This window comes from Centruroides sculpturatus, unplaced genomic scaffold (genome assembly GCF_000671375.1).
Source record: "Centruroides sculpturatus isolate CEXI.00-Female unplaced genomic scaffold, Cexi_2.0 scaffold290, whole genome shotgun sequence".
In the NCBI taxonomy this organism is placed as follows: Eukaryota; Metazoa; Arthropoda; class Arachnida; order Scorpiones; family Buthidae; genus Centruroides; species Centruroides sculpturatus.
This window is the reverse complement of record NW_019384526.1, coordinates 363,791-385,088: the sequence shown is the minus strand read 5'-3', so window position 1 is coordinate 385,088 and position 21,298 is coordinate 363,791. Positions and strand designations below refer to the sequence as shown.

The following is a 21,298-nucleotide window of genomic DNA, read 5'->3' as shown; positions in this document are numbered from 1 at the left end:
GTTTATACAGATTATTCCCAAAAAATTATACGTGTTTTGGAAATGTTGAGTGGAATTAGTCTAGAATCGGTTAATTTTATAGAAGAAAACCTTCAAACAGTCTTAGTCCGTAAACTTCCCACCTATCGGGCTGCGATTGGCTCATGTATTTAATCATTCCTACAACGTAAAATTCGATTAACGTGGAACGTATCTAAGTGTTATAGGGGGGTCTACTGTACACTATCCGGAACCTGTAACCGATGCATAACACATATATACTAAATATCGCTGTTGACATCACTATACGCATTATGCACCGGTTACAGGTTCCGGATAGTGTAGTATGCATTTCACCCCAGTGCTGAGAGTGGAATAATTTCTGTATGTAAGAATTATAACTTGAATTATCAAAAGTTTTAGGATTTTTAAGATATTCAGATTTTTATCTATTTTTGCACATATCAGCAATATAGAAAATTTATTTACATATAAAAACACTATATTTTTATGCACATAATGGGTAAATTCCAGTTCAATAAATTCATCAAATGGCGCATTGATGAACCATGATATAATAGCGAGGTTAAGGTCAAAGTTTTAAACACAAAAACGTGTACGTTGGACGTTCAGTGCCGCTTTCCTGTAAGCCTAGAAGTTTGACAATGGTGTTTGGATAGTTGGTGGAACCATGCTCGACATTCCAAACATCATTGTCAAACTTCTAGGCTTATAGGAAAGCGACGCTGAACATCCGACGTACGTGTTTTTGCGTTTAAAACTATGGCCTCGCTATTAAAATGTATTCCAATTTTCACTGGTGAGAATGCAAAGATCAATGCATATTTCACACATCTGACAAAGCAATATGGCTCCCTCTATGGTTAACATATTAACAAAGCAAGTTTAAATGCTATCTACTTCTGCCATCTTGTTAGGTCACTAGATATTCAATAAAAGTTTACTAAACTGTTTGCTGGTGCATCGGTTGTGCTTGAGACCAATGCATAGTGGAGTGTACCCAATGATTTAATTAGTAAATACTGCAGTTGTTTTTGTATGTTACAAAAGTTATTTATAGAAAATGAAATTAATAAATTGGTTTTTGGTTTATAAGTATCTATTTAATTGAAAATAATATTATTTATTTTGAACAGGAAAGATTATTTATAGAAAATTTGAATGAAAAGCACGAACAGTCGATGAAGCGTCTGAGCGACAGTCACTGTGAAAAAATTGCACTTTTGGAAAGACAGTTTTTACAACAAAAACAGCAATTATTGAGAGGTATTATATTAATAATATTTTTTTGATTGACATTTAATCTCAATTTCTGCTAAATATGGTCATCTTTATTTCATACTTTTATGCTAAAGTCTGTTTAAATGATTCTCTCCTGTTATCAGCAATCCGAGCATCATAAATAAGCATGTATTTGTTTTTGAGATATTCTGCAGGAGAAGAAATTGTTTATGTTTGGAATATTTTTATTTATAAGCTTCTTTTTGTAGTTTGCTTCCTCAATCTATCTATAGCAGTTTTTTATCCAAATAAGTAAAATTCTGTCTCAGTTTACTCTATAAATAGTTTAGTTAATAATGATAAAAGAATTGTACACCAATTATTATGGTATGAATAATTATATATGCTATTATATGGGTATGCCCAACTTAACAATGTTTGTCCCATAAGATTATAATAGAGTAGGTACAGTAGGCTACAAATTTTTTGACTCCAAGAATGCTAAAAGTACTCTTACAGACCATACTTAACTGCTTAACAAACTTTCTTGGAATGTATACACATTGTTTAGTAGTACATACATGTGTATTATGTTTACATTAGTACATGATAATGTACTAATTATCTTATACCACATATTAGTGTCTTTATTGTTATATTTTGACTAATTATAAACTAATACTTATATAATTTTTTATAATTTAAGGTCGTGAAGCGGCTCTCTGGGAACTAGAAGAGCATCACCTCCATGAAAAGCATCAATTAGCAAAAAGACAACTAAAAGATATTTTCTTTCTTCAGAGACACCAAATGTTAATTAGACATGAAAAAGTATTAAACTAATATTACATAAATTGATATATTTAATTTTGACCCATTAAGAGAAACAAAATTATTTTTCATTGCTTTGTAGGAATTAGAGCACATAAAGAGAATGAATGCTCGCAAGGAGGAGGAATTGCTAAAGTGGCAGGCAGTCGAGAGGCGCCAACTCCCGAAACGGATTCGTTCAGAGATGAAGACACGCGAATTGATGTTTAAGGAAAGTCTACGAATAAGCATGGCGAATATAGCCGAGTCTCCCGAGGCAGAGAGAGACATGTTAAAAAAGGTACAAAATATAGAAATTTAACCTTGATCAAATCAGATAAAAAAATTTAATTGTGTGCTTATTTGACAGTTTCAAGAAGGAGAAAAGAAACGCTACAAAGCAGAACAGCAGCGACACGATATGAAATACAAGCGACAATTAGATGATCTCAGAATAAATTCAGAATCAACAATTAAGGAATTAGAACAGTTACAGGTTAAAAAATATATATAATTTATTCTTCGGTTGTCATAAATTTGTTTATTCCAAATGATTACGTTAAAAAATTTATTTTATTTTCAATTAACATATAGAATGAGAAAAGAAAAATGTTAATGGAACACGAAACTATGAAACTGAAACAGTTGGATGATGAACATACCACCGAACTTCAAGATTGGAGGATTAAACTGAAGCCTAGAAAACAAGTAAGTGTTTCTTTTTTAATTAATTTAATTAACAAAACAGTACAATAAGATTTTAATGCATTTTTTATAATATAATCAAGATGGGTTGATGCTAATAAGCGCAGAGCCCAAACAGTTAGGAGTTGAAAGTTGAAATTTGGTACACAGTTAGGATACATCACAAGAATATCCACTAAGAAGGGATTTTTCAAAATTCCCCCCACAAAGAAGAGGGATAGGATTAAGGATTCTACTGTACTATTTTATTTACATGTGGGAAATCAAATATATTTTTAGACCCATCTAAAAATTCTCTAATTAGTCTCAGAAGAGGGTGAACCTAATTCTTGCACCCAGTGAAAATGGCTATAATCTAATAATCTTAATCTTTGCCCGAGCAATGCCAGGCTCATTTGTTAGTTTAATATTTTCCTACTTGCCGACATGTGTTAAGGAAAGAGGAGAGGATAAATAGTTATGAAAGTATATAAAATTTAGTATTTGGATAGTAGTCAAAAATATTTTTGATTTATTTAGAAATTTCAGCATTTTCAGCAGGCTTCAGAGTTCTAGAGTTCAAACCAAGTACCAGGCCTGGACTTATATTTTGCTTCCCATTAACACTTATATATAATTATTACTCATTGTTGTTTATATAAGTAAAAATCTGCAGTATTATTTATATATTTCAACATAATTAAACAAAAGTAGAATACACTTCTTACAAGCTGACTATCAGTGTGTGCCAGACAATAGGCTTCAATGAAGGTTGCTATCAGGAGCTACACCACATTGAACAGGCATGTTGTCTTTTTTTTCTGTCTCAGTGTAACTCTGTATTGCCCTGTTTACATGTCTACACATCATGGGATCAGTCACTGTTCTAAATTAGTATATTTAGATTTTTGAAGTTGGCACATTTTGTGGGTTTCTTAGGAGTTTTCATCCTAAAAATAACACCCAAAACATAAAATAATGATCGGACTTTGACTCCTTACACCCCGCTCTTAAAAAAAAGAAATAATTTCATTTCTAAATTACGAAAATTTAAGGATACTTTATATTTTTGCAGGAAGTGTAGGTCCGTTGATCATGACAAATTCATGTTGTAATATTGTACCATTTAATCTAAGATTGGCTAGCAATATGCCTTTCATCTTGTAGTATCTGCAGGAAAACATGTGCTTGTCCTGATGTTAAATTGGCCTTTATGACCAAGTTAACATCAGGACATGGGCAGTATGTCATTCCTGGGGAATTTCTTAGAATTTGGTGTCACATATCTAAACTTAAGCACCGGTGTCAGTTCTGGCATTAGTCACTAGGTCATCAATAAATATGGTTAGTTCTGGTAAGTTTAAAACAAAAGTTTCCACACACCTGGTCAAATATAGGTATATAATAATATATTTTTCATGCTGGATATTGGTTACAGAGTGTACATTTTTTGTCTGGTAAGTTTGTTTTAGTTTTAATAAATCCTCCCATTTGGGACTTATAATTTTTATTTCAAAGAATCTGTTTTAGTGGAGAAACTAGAATTTAAACTTATCTTTGCCCCATGTAGGTTAGAAGTTTCCGGAAAGGTTTTGCTTCCAGTTTGCTTGTTTGCAGAGCAGTTTCTTGAATAATGCTTAATAGTTCCACAAGTATAGCATCATACAAGAAATCTTGTTATACAGTAATACCTCGGTTTTCGTCGTCATGCCCATGTGACCTCGCTGCTAATTTTGCAAAAACAAAGAGCGACCCATGTGTTTCCTGCTCAGTTGGCATCGTTTTTCTTCGTCTCAGTGCTGTATTGTGAGCATTACACCACGTGTCTAGCCAATTCCATTGCTTTTCTTTCCTTTTAGCTCCATCATGGGACCAAAGAAAGTTTTCACAGCCAGCAGCTCTTCAAATGCCATGTTAAATGTTCATGTATTGTGGAGTGTCTAGAACATATTAATTTGATTTACATTGATTCATATGGAAATACTTGCCTCAGTTTTCAGAGGTCTTGGAGTTTGTGTGCACTTGGGTATGGTTTGTCTCTAAGCATCAGTTTTCTTCGAAATTCATTCAAATTTAGAGGCATTTGAGCCATTATACAGTGGATGATTTCTTCATCCCTGGCAAGGGGTTTCTACTTATGGTAAAGCTGAACAGTGTCCCAAATGTACTGTTTGATGCCAGATGCACCATCATATGTTTGTCTGAATAATTCTTTAAGCAGATGGGTAAATAGTTGCCAGCTATTACCTACTCTTTTCCTTCCATCATTCTGCCACCATTTGGCAGGTGGACCTTCTAATAAGAAAGTGGCTATATGGGACCCAATGGTTCCCTCATACACAACTCTAGGTTGTCCCTGCTCCGCCAAATGGCACTACAGAGTAAGATAGAGACTATGTCTGAATCATAAGAAGTGGTCAGACACCCCGCTACAACTAGGTGTCTTGGACTCTTTTATGCTGAACCTGGGGGAAGAAGCCAGGTTCTGACTGAAATCAGGACATATGTTTTGGTGCGGTTTGTCCTGCACATAGGTCTCTTACTAACAATAAGTTACGTTATGTGTTGTCATTTAAGACATCGGGGTTGCAACCTTGACATGTCCAAGCAGCTGAACGTCCACTCGGGACTTCACCTAAGAAAAACGGTCAGTGCGACTAGTGTCCCACTGACCATTTTTCTTAGAGGTTTTCTTAAGACCCCATCACAGCATAACACTTGGGCACATAGATCGAAAAGACCTATTACAATTACCATCAAATCCTTTAGTCTCAATAGGCTTCCCTTACTTGCTCGGGTGGCTGGGACCAGTCGACATTGTCAACTGTCCTGCGGAAATCCTCAGTAAGAGGGGAATCAAGTACATGTGGGTGTTCTCATGTAGACACGAGAACACCCACAGGAGTAGAAACCATCTCCTTGTCCAAACTTGGACTTGAAGTGGGGGAACCTCCCTTGATCGGTCAACAGTTGGGTCACTAACCAATCACAACTTACTGGAGTTCGGCCAACCTTGGGCACGAAGGTGTAGGTCGACCTACCTACTGTACTTTGAGTCCAGCTCTCCTGCCAGTTTGTCATCGATCACTGCAGTAGAGCACCTTTTATGTAGGAGGCCAAGGGTTCGGCCGTCCTGGTTACAAATGGGCCCTGTGCCACTCACTGCCTTGGATTCCGATATGACCTTGGACCCATTGTAGGTCAACTCACCGTTCATGCCTAGCCCTCAGTATCCTACCTCTGATCTCCAATACTGTACAGTCTCGATGGTACCCATCACTCGAGGCCTGAAACAACAACTGGCTGTCGGAGTAAACCATGATCGGCTCAGAGCCTGGGTGTCGTAGGATCCACTGGGACGCCTCGTCCAGGACCACCAGTTCTGCCTGAAGCATGGAAGCCTCCCCCGCATTCAGTCTGACTGACCATTCATACACTTGAACTCCATCAGAAAAGACAGAACGCAGCATCTACTAGGCTGCCGTCCTTCGAGCCATCAGTGTATATCTCAACACCGCTGTTTGTTGGTTCACCAACATCCCAATCAAGTCCAATACTTTATGTGGGATGGACCCTCAGTATGTCTGCCTGACATGTGAGTTTTGTGGTTGGGCACCTCTGATTACAGTGCCTTGTCTCAATACCCTCTACAGTGGCTCTGTAAAAGGCCTCCTCCTGGCTGACTACCAGGGGCAGAGGAAGCAACCCAGTGAGCACCAGGGCTGCCTCTGTGCACAGTTCTGTACACAGTTCTGTACACATAAGCTACCTGCAAAGCAGCGTGTCTTTGGATAGTAAGCAGGGTCCTGCTCTGGTTAACATTGGTAGACTCCTTCCATCAGATACCACAGGCATAGCAGATCACACGCTCCAAAGCCATCTGGTAGATGGACCGGAGCACGCTACCACTTAAGCCATAGTCCTGTCTAGCAAGTCTCGATAGTGCTGCTATCACAAGGTTTGTTCTGGCTCGAACATACCTTAGATGTGGTGTCCAGCATAGTGTGTGGTCAATGATAACACCGAGGTACTTTAACTCATTTACCCTGCAGATGGGGTATCCCTGATTTTGTATATTGGCCATTGTGCCAATACTCCCGCTCGGGCCACCATTAGGACCTCTGATTTCTCAGGGCTGAAAGATAGTTTGTGCAACTCTCCCCCAGCAAATGAGTTGTTCTATGGCTTCATTGCCACGGACTTCCATGTCACGTCTACTCAAACCTGCAACTACCAGCAACAGGTCGTCCATGTCTGCAAGGACATTCCAAAGGAGGGGCCCTATGCATGACCCCTGGGAACAACCCCTCTGCAGTTTCCTGACAAAGCAATACTCAACCATGCGAAAAGAGAGTGGTTGGCAGTCTTCCACAACTCACTCACAATGGATGGCCACCAGACGCTATCAAATGCCCCTGAAACGTCCATCGAAACGAGGGATGTGTGGAGGCCCTGTCGGCAATTCTCCCAAATTAGGCCGACTGCCCAATGTAGAGCCCAGCAGGTTGACACGTCTGGGTGAAATCCATATTGCTGTGGGTGTAATTGCCCTTGCCATTTAAGGTGACAGTATATTCTACCTGACATAAAGTTGGTGACTGGATATTCAGAAGTGTCATTTTATATGGCACAGGTTGCACATTGATGATCACCTCCAGGGATGCAGTCATCACTGGTTAATGTGGAGTATATGCACAAGTTGGCAGCATGTTTGGAACACTATCTTCCTGTTCTACTCCCATACTTTGAGTCACTGCAGACACTTGTTTTGTTAACGTCAATAATTGATGTTGCAGAACCAGGAATTCCTCATGAGTAATGGTATCTTCATTGGACATTCTTTCGCTTGGGAGATGATGACAATAAATACATCAATCTAATCTAATCTTAAAAAAGAAAAAAATTTGAAGTTTATGACCAATAAAGTCCCTGCATTTTTATTTATTTTTATTTATTACTAATCATTGTTGTTTATATATAAATAATACTGTTCAATCTAATATATATTTCAAATATTCCAAAAAAAAAAAAAAAAAGTCAAGAACAATCAACCAATAAAAAAAATTTTTTTCGTATAATCAATCAAATCTTCACCAAAATAATTAAACAAAGGATATGTTTCTTATGAGCTGATCTTTTATCAAAGAATGCCAGACAATTCGCTTTGATGAAGGTTGCTCTCAGGAGCTACACCATACTGTTGAATGGACGTGTTGTCTTTTGTCTGTCTATCAGTGTAACTCTGCATTGACCTGTTTACATGTCCGTGTGTCATACTAATTTACAACAGTATTAATCCTATTTAGATTTTGGGGTTTTATTAGGAGTTTCCGTCCTTAAAAAAAGACCCAGAAAAGAAAATAACTAACTAAAAATAATGCCCAAAACATAAAATAACAATCGGACTTAGATTCCTGACAGGCTGGCAGCTACTATTTTATATTTTTTTTCCCTAGAAATAATACATATTTTTTAAACATCCTTTATTGCCAGAGAATGAGTTAACTTTTCTACAGATTGGAAAGAAACAATAATTTTGCATTGTAACAGTTAAGGCTGGATTATAACAGCAGCATGAGTTTCAAGTTTGTTAGCTGTTGCCAAAATCGACAAGAAGATTGTCTAGTTCATAGTAAAACTCTAGCCGAGGCTAACTCAACATCAAATGTCAAAGTCAGACATGTCTAGTTTGATGTCTGGCAGAACACAGCTGTTGCATCATAAAGCACTCACAAGATACGCCATTTGAGAATTTAGCCGTAGTTACACTGAAAAATTCCAGTTTATTTGGGTTAAGAAATTGGTGCCCAAAATGCCTGATGTTTCTAACTTATAGTAGTAATTTATTGGCAAATTGTTCAATTTCCAAAACTTCCTTTTTGTTTGGGAAGGGTTCTGTTAATGTTGAATTTTAACAAAATTAAAAATATACATACATTAAAGATTTAATATTCCATTTCAGAAACTGGAAGAGGAGTTTGCGAGGCAGCAAGAAGAACAAGAGAAGTTTTATCACTCCAACATTCTCCTCAACAGTTACACTGAGAACGACGCCTGCAGCCTCCACACGCCCAGCACTCCCGGCTCGGAAATCTCCTTTCCATCAACGTTTGGGTCATTGTAACGGAGAGTGTACAGCACCTTACATGAATTTTTTCATGGGAGAGGGAAAAAATATTGTGCCAAATTGGGACATTTTAATGAATATAGACTATATAAAATTAAGAAAATTGTTTATATTCTTCACGGGCTGTAAAAATTTTAGAGATATATGATTCGCATACATATCAGTTATGTAGCGTCATAATGTTGAAGTTATGAAAGGTTTGAAACCGAGCAGAGATAACCTAAAATAGAATCACGCTATTGCACTTCGGCGTCTGACCGAACGTCGTCGGTACTCAGGGTCGTAATGAAAGTTCTCTTTTCTTAATTTCCGACGCATTCTGTGCAATGGAATATCAAAAAACAAAAGAAATGTTTTTTTTAGTTATTTTTAGAAATTGTATAGTTCAAGTTTAGCAATATTTTTATTGGAATGCTTAGTTATTCCATTTCTTAAAACAGTAAAACTGTTTTTATTTTTTAATTTGAAGTAGCTTTATTCTTATATATTAACTCTAGCATTCATTCTCTCCGCATTTTTTTTAAACACTATACAGTCGATCCCCCTATAAGATCATTGATTTTTCCGTTTTATCTGAATTACATGTTGTACGAGTCACTTAGATTTTACAAATATGTGAGCCGTTCACAGCCCGGCACATGTATTTGTAAAATCTAAGTGACTCGTACAACATGTAATTCAGATAAAACGGAAAAATCAATGATCTTATAGGGGGATCGACTGTAAATGTATGTAAGCTTACAATGTCGCTTTTCGTACATTTATACATTCTTGTATACTCTAGGTGCGAATCTGTTAGTTTAATTTGTCACGCTCGAAGTAATTTTTAAAAATATTTTGCACAGAACATAGAAACATAAGAAACAAAATAAGTTTAGCGAGACGTTAATTTCCAAATGGCAAATTGGTCTCGATACATAAGTACGTAACTCGTGTGCCTCATTACTATTTTCTAAATTATAGTCAATAGATATACACGAATCCCTTTCGTTCAAAAACAGATTTTTTTCTATTTGACGTTTATCCTGAAATTTGTGCACCACTTTGAATGCAATCTCTTTTTCAAAAAATTTCTGCATTTATTTAGATAATATATTTTATAATGCTTAATTCATCTGTTAGACAATGTATTTTGTTTTTATTAAGAAAATATTAATAAAAATAAAGTTTATATGAATTATTGTTTGTTTGTTCCTTACTATTTATCACTGTCCTAATTATACAGCATGTTAGTAAATAAAATAAATAATTTATCAATATGTATAATTAATTGAAAATGATTAAAACTATTATCTAGGTAAAAAAATATATATATTTACATCAATATTTACAATTTACAAAAAGAAGATGCAATTATGCATAAGGAACCCAATTGCTTCCGTCTTCGGGTACGAGAGAACCGGTGACCAGAAGGACGATGTCCACAATCCACCAGATGCCCACGCCGCCCAATGTCAGCAATTTCCCCACCGCAGTACCGGTGTGCCCGAGACAGAAGCGATCCATTCCCAAGAATCCCAGTAGTACCGAATATAATAAAGTAGTTACAAAATAATGGCCGCTGTATCTAGTAGAAAGAAAAGTGCCATATATTTAAATGACCAATTTTATTGAGAGACACAAAGCATTATGTCCAGAAAATAAGCATAGAAAAACTTGAAATTTAACATTCAAGCAGAACATTTTCAATTACATCAAGCCAAATAAGGCAAGAAAAAGTAATAAGCACCGACCTACTGCACGCAACTTGTTTCCTTAGAGTACCAATTCCCACCCCAAATAGAAGGCTGTGTAAATTCCTTTTTCCAAACATTACTCTCATTTAAAAATCCTTTAAAAGCTTCCTAATAAAAATAGAATGCAATAGATTTTTGTACAAATTTGTGACATTGGCACACATCAATAACAGAATATGTTTAATTAATTCATTAAATAACTTTTGACATATTTTTTGAAAAACAAAATACATTTAAGTTTGCTGCTGTATCTATCGTGAACAAAAGGCGGCATTATCATTTCTGTTCAATGACAAGACTGTCACACTTCTCCTACAAGCAATCCTCATCTTAGTCACTTTAACAATTTGCTTACAAATCTTAAATGTGTTACAAAATGGATGTTAATATTTTTATTCCTTTCACTTCTTATATTTATCTATGTTTTCATTCCATAAAACCAGTTTTTTGAAGTTAAATGTTATAAAATCTATTACAATTTTTGGAAGAAATTTGGCCAACTTTATCAAAAATTCAACCTCTACTTAGTGAGCTTTCTGATAAAATGCAAGACCATTCATAATGATTGAATCTATATATTAGCAAATTTTTTTAGTCTTAACACTGAAGTCAAATTTAAAATTTATCTTTTACTTTTTAATGTTCAAATGGAGTCATGGGAGAAAAAGCTTGCAAATTATTGCCATAAGTGTTCAACAGGATTCAGGTCTGGAGATTTTGCTGATTATTTCAAGTAATGTATATATTCATTGATGAGCATAGCCCTATGTTTACGGGCATTATCGTCCATAAAAATGAAATATGCACCCATGACACTTTGAAAAGAGATGTTCCAAAACCTTGTCTCTATATCCTCTTGCAGTAATGGCATCTCACTCAAAACCATGGTTTTGAGTGAGATGCAGGTTGAGGTGGATACCATATATCACCTCAAACTGATCTTTTTCATGGGACTGTGTCAGGGTCCTCACACTCTTCACATTTTAATCTGATGAAAATTGTTCTGTAGAATGTACCCAGACTCATTATTGACCATTGCCCCATTCATTAAAAGTCAGTGTCAAGAATCCAACATTAATCTTAATTAGGCTTTTCCAAGTACAGGGACAAATGGAATGAATATACTTGTAATCTAGCAAAAAGACTTTGCACAAAGTCTCTTGTAGATAGTTTGTCAAGAAACTCTAATACCAGTGGCAATACACAGCTATGCACAGAACTACTACCAGACATTCTTCTATTACAATGTACTGAATGTCAAATAGCAGCCCTGTTGAAGGGTAGCAACTCTTGGATGTCCGTTTCCTGGAGTCCAACATATTCAGTTCTTTAAAATCTGGTTCAAAGCCTGAATATGACAGTCTGTAACACATTTAGAGTCCTGGAAAACTGGTCTGTTCTAGCCTTTCAATAATTTTTTCATTTACAGTATTAGCTACATAGTGTGTTTGTAACATTATCACCCTCAGTGTCATGCAGGCTCTAAGTACAGAAGTACCATGGCACTGTTTCTTTTGCAGTTTCACTGTCGAGGACAGGTTTTTGCAATATTTTGTCTAAACGCGTGCTTTTTAATAGAACATTCGACTACATCCGGAGTATTTTTTATTGTCTGGAAACATTTGCAAAATTTTTCAAGTTTACTCTTTGCTTTGCACTATCTATGAATTGAACAATTATGCTTATTTTTTGGACATAAGTGTATAAATATATTATGTAATAGAACTGTAAATAGCTTAATGAGAATTGGAGCAATATCAATTTGGTTTAAGATTTTAAAAAATGCTAATTTCTTAATAATAATATTACTTGTATTAATTAAATTCACTCACTTAATGCAAGGAAAGCCCTCCTTCATAAAACTCCTCCTCCCTCGACATTCAATTCCAAGAAGAACTGTGCAGTTAACTGCCGTCTTTTGGACATCTTCGTACTTCTGTCCTCCAAACTAAAACACACAAAAAGTTTTGTTTCAGAAAGTATTATGGTGCACAAACACAAATAGAATATTAAGTTTCATATTTTCCAGTTCAATATTGAATTTTGAATCTACATAGAATTAATTCTGATGTAATAATGCACTCAGCAATTAAGAATATTGTTCAGACTTTAAATATTTTACCTTTCTTTAGCTTAAAATAAATATATTTAAATGTAAACAATGTTTGATTCCTCATAAGCTTGTCAGATTTATATATTTTGGAACATGTTCAAAATTCTACAACAACATATTGAACAATAATTAGGAAGAGAAGTGCAGTGATGGAAGATATGGAAAAGTTATTGCGAGTTTGGATGGAAGATCTGCATCAATAGCACATGCCTACGTTTAATTCAGCAAAAAGCCATAAGTTTGTTTGATGGTTTAAAGAGGAAACAAGGCGAGAGTGTTACAGAATAGCAGCAATCAAATTTCATTTGTAATTGGCTGCAATTATTGAGGAGATGCTACCTCCAGGAACAAATATTCAATATCAATGAAACTAGTCTATACTGGAAGAAAATGCCAACATGTATGTATATTTAAAAAAAAACTGGGTTCAAACCATTAAAACATAGTTACATACCTGCTAGGTGGAGATATTGCCAGTGACTATAAAATTGAAACAATGCTAGTTTACCATTCCAAAACTCCTATATCCTTCAAGGGCATTGTTGAAGCTTTGCTTTCAGTTCAGTGGAAATCCAATGCTATATATGGATGACAAAGATAGTATTTGAAAACTGGTTCTTCCATGTATTTGCTCCAGTAGTACTGTTTCAACAAAACCTGCCTTTCAGTGTTCTACCTGTACTCATCCACAACAATATCAACTTCCTTCTAATACAACCTCTCCTTCAGTCGAAGGATTAAGATACAATAGCAACTTTTAAAGCTTACTATCTATGCAGACCCTTCTCACAGGCTACGAAAGAGATTGAAGGAATGAATGGTGTAACACTTATACTTCTGGAAGAACTACAACATAAACAAACCAATAAAAAACATTGATTTTTGGCATGAAGTAACAAACAAAAATATGAATGGTGTTTAGAAAAAGCTTTCTCCACAATTTACTGAGAATTTAATTCAGCTACTGCCTTCAGTGACTAATGAGGTAGTGAAATTGTCATGGCTATAATTTGGCTATGGGAAGGCTGCGGATACATCTTAAATACATCTCTGTTAGAGGGCGTTCTGTAGCATTAGAGCACGAGGTGTGCATGCTTTTCTTGTAGAGCTTGTGAGTTCTTGTTAGTTAACAATAAAGTTGTTATTACTATATGCCTAAATTAATTGTGAATACTGATATCCTAGCATGCAAAAATAACTCAACAGAAATTACATTTGGAAACTGAGGAAGATGTTGTTAATGAAGTGTGGGAAAGTCATAGTCAGGGGCTCAGTAATGAGGATTTAGCAATCCATTCTAAGGATGCAACTATGTAGATGCAAGCGAGTGAGAATATGTGGCAAGAAGAGGTGATGACATTTCATGCTCTCATTTATTATGACCAGAAACAACAGCAAAAAACAGTGTGAAACGTCATCATCTTCTCGCCACACATTTTGGCTCACTCACATCTGCATAGTCGTACCCTAACCCAGCTCTTATTTTAACTAAATATAAAAACACCTTACCACTAGGGTATTTAAATTTTCTTAATTAACGTTTTTCGGCTCTGTGAGCCCTTGTCAGGTAAATTGTGTTTGAATTCAGAACAACAACAAACATTTCTTTTCAAATTCCAAATGGGATTAACAAGAATATATTTAACAACTTTTTAACTTTAAAATCCTAAATTATTATACAGCAGAGTCCCAAAAACTCGGCCTAATGTGGACCGAAGGGTGGCCGAGTTTGTGAAAATGCCGGATTATTGGGAATGGAGTTAAAAAAGAATAAGTACAAGTATTTCCTCAGAAAATACTGTACTGCACTTGTATGCATTGTTTACTTGAGAATACAACAGAGAATAAACTGCCCAAATACCTTTAAACAAAAGAAAAGTACATACTTTATGAAGGCCTTTACTACATGAAAATGAAAATTAATGAATGCACAGTGTACAGTAATTTACCTGATAAGACAGACTTCAGAAAAATACTTTATGAAGCATAAAGCTGTCTATAATGAAAATTAACTAGGGGTTTTTTCACCCTGCCAGGGTGTGGCCGAGTTATCCAGACTGCCAGGTTATCGAGTGCCAGGACTCTACTGTAATAATAAAACTATCTCCCAAAAAAATTAATACAATACTATTTAAGATTGACAACTGTCCAATATTATTGTACTGTACATATTACCTGGTGTTATTACTCATCCCAAGTACTTTTTTAATAGCATTTCTCCATGCAGTTGGAAATTGTTCTACATCTCTGACATTAATACATTCATTTCTAAGTTTATGTTTACAAATCTAAATTTTTTCTCTATTCACGGCTGTAGATGACGAATGTACTTCCTTAATGATTTTAGATTCCTCCCACAGTACCGAAGTTCCTTGTATGTTTGTGATTGCTGCCAAGGTCATGTTTTCTTTATATCATGTTGGTGTTCTTTAACTCTGGTTTTTAAATTTGTCTTAGTTACTCAAACATATGCCATTTTTAGGTTAAGCTCTTCATTAACTATCGGGATCCTGTATACTCCTGCTTTATTTTCTTCTGGGAGTGGATCCTTGTTGTTTCTCAATATAAATTAGGACTCTTTTATATACCACGTGCAAATTATTTTGTTTAGAAAGTTCCTCCATTATATGCCTGATATCTTTTTGGTATGTGAACTTTGTACAAACCATCTCATTCATTTTCACTTTAATGGTAGTATTTTTGTTATGATGATTAACCAGACTCATCAACCATTTGTTCGAATATCCCAGTTATCCTCCTAATTCCTTAGCACTAAAAACAGTGATGATGATAACCTACAGATACAATATAAATACATTTCAATTTTGGACTAATTACAAGTTATTAATAAACAAGTTGTTCTATTAAAATGCTGAGTCAGGATGATTTTGTATTCACTTTGAAATAGTTTCCAAGATTTTTAACCATGTAAAAGATAAGGGTCACATAATCACAGGAGAAGCACAACAGTTCTCAAAAAAATAAAAAAAAAAGCCTCTCGATTCACAACAGTCACCACCAAACATGTGGTTGCAACATGGAAGCCACAGTTGCTTGTTGAAAATCCTAAAAGTGTTCTACTCAACAGATCAGACATCACTGATATCTCTGAGTGAATAAGAGAACCGTGCACAGTGTTTTTTTCTGAGATTTCAGATAGGTAAAAAAGGGAATTAAAAAACATTTTTGTTGTCTCAGGTTGTCAGGGGTTTTCTGGCACAACAGCCACACAGGCCAAGCTGTTGACTGTTTCAAAAGTTAAATTGTAAATAAAATTTTATAATTAAATATCATCTCAATAATGATAATAAACAACAACAGGGTATTTAAAAATAAAATAAAATAGAATAACGAGATTTCTTTGTACATATTAGTGACTTTCAGAAATTCCAGTAGCACATCAAGATTTGGTCTCTGGCCCAGAATTCCCAACAAATTTGTATTTTTAAAATGATGTCTATGACTCCTTTCAAATACAGAAAAACTGCACAGTATGTGTTAATACTTAAAGTACAATTGCAGTGCTGGCATACCAGGTGGTCTTTGTCCTTCAAAAGGTATTGATGAGTCAACAAAGTATGTCCAATTCTCAAACGAGTAAGAATGACCTCCGATCTCCTGTCATAAACCTCATTAGGTGTCAATTCTCAATTAAAAGCTTGATCTTGCACAGTTTATTGTAGACNGTTTTATAAAATTAACTGAAACATGCATCCATAATAAAGTGATTTTTCTGATCATTTAAAAACATATATATGCGTACATGTGATTCATAAAGTAACTCTAATAAGTGAATTGATGATGGAATTCAGTATTGGATAGTATTGATTTTAATTCTGCTTGGTGTCTGCTTGTTAATAAGAATGCAATAGCAAGCCTAAATATCAAATAACTATATTTAAATTTTATATTTTCAAATTCTTTTTTCCTCTATTAAAATGGATTTAATTAAAATTTATGTTCAAATATCCTATTACAGAACGCACATTTACTAACAGAGAATTTTTTTTTTAATCTTTGGGATAAAATCCAAGATCTTAATGAGAAATATGAAAATCTATCACCGACAATCTGACACAAATAGTGTTTGTAAACATTAATACTTTCTAGAAAATTCAGAAAGAAATGAATGACATAAACTTAATTATATATTAGTAGCAGATATCAGAGCTGATAGAATTCCAAAATAGCTTCTTTACTGAATGTAGTATGAAATGTTATAGCAGGGGTGGGCAAGCAAGAGTTCATTGGGAGCTGAAATGTAAGTTTTGCAAATTGCATGGGAGCCATAGTTCTGTACATTTTTATTCTGTACTGCAATTTTATTATATAATATAAATATAATATAAAACAAATATTGAATTTTTTTAATAAACATATTTTCAAAAAATTGTGGAAATAAAATTGTAAAAATAATAATAAAAAGCAGAAATTAACACTTTCAGCAAGAGCCGCATGTAACTCAAAAAGAGCCGCATTTGCCCATGTCTGCAATAGGCTGTTACTTCTGTGGTAGTGTGAAAAGGATAGACTCAAAAATGTTATAATTTTTGTAAATAGTCTTAATTCAACTTTAATTGAAGGTATCCTGGGTTATCATCATGTATGATTTTATGCAAATGACCATTTTTTCTTTATAGTCTGCAGCTCTGCAGTGAAAATAGATGCCTTGGGAGAAATTTGATATGTCATGATTTTATCACAGCAGACAAATGCTGAACCAACACAGTTCCCTGATTTAGAACCATCCATGTATATGGGAATTAAATTCCTATTATTTAATTGTTTAATGTTATTTCCTCATATGCATATGAAAAGACTAAAGTTAAAAGACAAATTTGTATGTATTGTCTATTCACAAATTTTTTCTTAAATATTTGTAAACTTAAGAAAAAATTTCATGTGGTTGATACTTATTTCAATGTTTCCTAAAGTCTTAATTGCAAAATGTCTTGCTGATTGCTGCGGTGATATAGTCTCAAGCAATAGGTCTCCTGATCTCAACTTTTGTACTTTTCTTGAATGCCCAATAGTCAGCTCGAATAGCTTCTGAATCAGAAAAGGAGAGCATTTGTACAGTGGTTTTTCTCCAGTAGCATGTCTTCAGTAGACTGGCTGACTGAAAATGTTCATGTTGTTTGTAGGCAATTGCTCTGTACATGGACATTTTGTATTTTTTTGAGTCTATGATTAGTAGAAAGTTATTCAGTTCCCAGTGACTCCACCCACCACAGAGTCCAACAAGGGTTGTCACATGGAAGATCCCCATAGACTGTCACACCAGGGTATCCCAGGAGTTATACTCTCACAATTCTGACTCTGGGCCGAGGTCAGAATTGACTCAACAACCAGCTGATTCAGTCAAATGGAGCCTGATTTGAGCCTCCCATTTATACAAAGCAAGGACCAAAGCAGTCCCTCAACTGGCAGGATCCCGATTTCCATCATACAGGTCACCTCACACAGCAAACCCATGAGTGGGCATTCAGATTCCAAAGATGGTAAAGAAGAGATATTAAACCATCTCTGATCTCTGGGAAGTCCCTTCATCACAGACAGGAACCCACATTGAAAGGATTGTTGTCTCAGAGAATAACGTGTATAAGAATTTAATATATTAAAGTAAAAACGAATATCCAGAATATACTACAAGAAATAAAAATCGATATATTTCAACAACAGTTTAAAGTTACACATGAAATATAGCAAAAAACCTACAGTAATAAATACAGCCTATACCATATTGCTGCTACTTGTCTATTCTATATGTAATATATTTCAGTATTCTGTACCTAAAAGCATAAAATGTTTTTAAAATAATATGCTAGATTGATTCATGTGCTAACCAAGAACATAAGAATTATTTAAATATTCAAGTAAAATAATTGATGTGCTGAACAATGCCACTATCTTTACTCAAAGTCATATCTACATTATAATTGCTGCAAGAAATGATTGAGGTAACTTCAGCTTTTTTAATAATCAGCTAATTAGTTAAATCTTAGTATTTCATGCCTATTTCTTGCATTTTTGTCAAATTATATATATAAAAAATTACCTTTGTGCATCCATAACCTAATTCTTCTCTTGCTGTTTCATTTCCCTTTAAATCGAGAGGTGCTTCGCAATCTAAAAAATCCAATGGCCTACATAAAAGTGAATTATACTCATAATTTCAACTGTTTTTCATTTTATTTAATACGTTATTTATTTAGGAACTGTCCATAAATGCGACACAATGTGAGAAAGAGAGGGAAAGGATCTTTGTAACGTCAGAACACTAAACGATAACAAAAGGTAAATGTGCATCATACAGTTAGTTTACTATGGCGAAATTTCTGTGTTTATAATAGTGTGGACTTTAAATCATCACACACTCACTATTTGTATGTTACAAATGACTCATTAGCTCATTTTTACAACTCTGGAGTCAAAAGAATGTTATGAAATTATTGTGCTGGTGTTTCGCAGTCATAATCTGTTGAGTTAAACAAGGTACTTTGTATATACAAAGAATCTCAGTATCTATCAGGGAACAGGTCTGAGACCAAGCACACTACTATCTTTACAAGTTAAGCAATTATCTACTGTGTAAGACTTGTTAAAAATGTTTGAATAATTTCAAGTTTATTTTCAGAATAAGAAAGAAAAAAAGAATGTAGAAAGCAATACTCTATAACATTTTCTAAATCTGTAGAATATGTTTTTTATTTCAATTCATAAACATATTTCTGTATAACCAGTTTTTTTGTAATTTTAATTTATGCATTTAAAAACATTAGAGAGGTTGAGGCGCACGTTTTAAATGTGTAAACGTGTACGTGTGACGTTCGGCGCCGCTTTCCCGTAAGCCTAAAAGTTTGACGATGGTGTTTGGAATGTCGAGCGTGATTCCACCAACTATCCAAACACCATTGTCAAACTTTTAGGCTTACGGGAAAGCGGCGCCGAACGTCACACGTACACATTTACACGTTTAAAACGTGCGCCTCAACCTCTCTATTATTCTGAGAAAAGATTGCATAACTTTCACCTGACTAAAAAAAGGGGTCCATAGAACTAACTCCTTGACTACAGTACCTATCATTGGCTGGAAGGAAACAACTTTAGAATCTGTTCGGAATGCTTTAATCAAAAATGTAATACAGATGATGTCTAGTGGATGGATGTTAATAATGTAGACACAACAGAACAAAGCATCCCAATGGTCTCACAGGCCTCTAACATTCCCATGGTATCAATTGAAAAACACCTTACAAATCCCTGGGAGTGAAATAATAGCAAAATTACAGCTATGAATGAGCAAATAAGACTTTATCAGAGTTGTAGACCACACCCATAAGAGTAAAAAAGTCAAAGAAACTGTAATGGTCTACAACAGTGGTAGTCAACCTGGTCCCTATCGCCCACTAGTGGGCAATTTGAGCCTTCATGGTGGTCAGTAGGGGTTTCGTCCAACGTCAAAGCTACTTTCCGTTATCACCACACATCTATGACTCACTGATGGAGCAGGTTGTACTGTAACAGTGGCCATCACTCGAGTTGAGCTTGTTTTGTGGTGAAGTCGTGTTGCCAGATTTAGCTACTTTTTTCAGTTTGACGTAAAAAACAAACACTTGGTGCACTGGCAAAGAAAATTCCTGTGTATTATAACATTCCTGTGTACATTTGAAAAATATAAAGATAAATTTAACTACATATTTTTACTAAATCGCCACTCAAAAATTATGAGTACTTTGCAATTGCACTAAATTAACTTACTGCAGAACCGGTGGGCAGTTAGAAAACTTTACTACCAATAAAGATACAAAAGTGGGCAGTAGGTATAAAAAGGTTGACTATTCCTGGTCTACATGGAGCCTGATTTGAGACTAATAGTTGCTTATTAAACACAAACTTAAAGTGTGCAATGTGGCTCCAATTGTGTACCAGTAGACAGTGCAATAATGTTCTTGGGTTTTGTTAGATTTTAGCTTTTTAGCATTATTTTGAGAAATAGTTCTGGATCTTTTCACTTTTAAATTTTATGCCATTAATAAGGATCTTCAAAATTCCAGATAGGCTGATTTCAGGGCTGTATCTTGCTATATATACCTATGTGTTCGTATGACTATCAGTTCATTTGACTTTTTTTACTCCTGGGGCATGGTCCACAGCTCTGATAAGGTCCCAACCATCTCCTTCAGAGTTTAATTTGTTATAAAAGTAATTTGTTAAAAATAAAAGTTTGCTATTCTTATAGTGTTTTACTTTGATAAAAATGTAAATATCCATTACATAATTGACACAGCACATTTATGACGTAATAATACAAAGGCCTTGTAGGGGACGTCAATCAGGAGGAGGACTTTGTCATAATATAAACAATGAATGACGTCAGAAGGATTTTAAATGTGGAATTTTAGCGTGTTAGCATTTATGGACTACTCCTTACTGTTGACAAGTAACTTACAGATTTTCACACGGAACTAAAGGACTAGACGGACTACAATCTTCTTCTTTAAGACAATGTTCTGGATAATTCTGTTCTTCTAAGTATATTTCTTTCACAAATATTAAAAAAACAAGAACATAATAATGGAAGTTTCTCCACTTGCACGCCGCCAT

General features: G+C 34.8%; 2 protein-coding genes across 5 annotated transcripts in view; one reads left to right on the top strand and one right to left on the bottom strand.

Moving 5' to 3' along the window:
- The window catches only part of LOC111622876 (serine/threonine-protein kinase 10-like), a 71,106-nt gene extending 61,738 nt beyond the window's left edge, over positions 1-9,368 (top strand). For all 4 annotated transcript variants that reach the window (XM_023365328.1, XM_023365329.1, XM_023365327.1 and 1 more), the window contains 6 exons: positions 1,137-1,266; positions 1,928-2,052; positions 2,135-2,332; positions 2,402-2,527; positions 2,626-2,739; positions 8,678-9,368. In XM_023365328.1, the coding sequence (XP_023221096.1) occupies positions 1,137-1,266; positions 1,928-2,052; positions 2,135-2,332; positions 2,402-2,527; positions 2,626-2,739; positions 8,678-8,839 (855 nt within the window). In that variant the 3' untranslated portion in view covers positions 8,840-9,368. The remainder of the gene's footprint in view (positions 1-1,136; positions 1,267-1,927; positions 2,053-2,134; positions 2,333-2,401; positions 2,528-2,625; positions 2,740-8,677) is intronic.
- Positions 9,369-10,136: 768 nt separating this feature from the next.
- Positions 10,137-21,298, bottom strand: LOC111622877 (TM2 domain-containing protein 2-like). Its single transcript, XM_023365331.1, has 4 exons — positions 21,144-21,298; positions 18,750-18,837; positions 12,411-12,526; positions 10,137-10,409 (listed from the first exon to the last, which is right to left on the bottom strand). The coding sequence occupies exons 1-4, from the start codon at positions 21,296-21,298 to the stop codon at positions 10,196-10,198; spliced, it is 573 nt and encodes a 190-aa protein (XP_023221099.1). The 3' UTR covers positions 10,137-10,195.

Bases quoted from the DNA above. Each gene is read 5' to 3' on its own strand.
- LOC111622877 (XM_023365331.1), bottom strand. From the start codon at position 21,298: ATGGCGGCGTGCAAGTGGAGAAACTTCCATTATTATGTTCTTGTTTTT. The intron at 18,838-21,143 runs GTAAGTTACTTG...ACTTTTATGTAG, and splicing joins TTAGTTCCGTGTGAAAATCT to GCCATTGGATTTTTTAGATT. The intron at 10,410-12,410 runs GTGAGTGAATTT...TCTTTCTACTAG, and splicing joins GAGGGCTTTCCTTGCATTAA to ATACAGCGGCCATTATTTTG.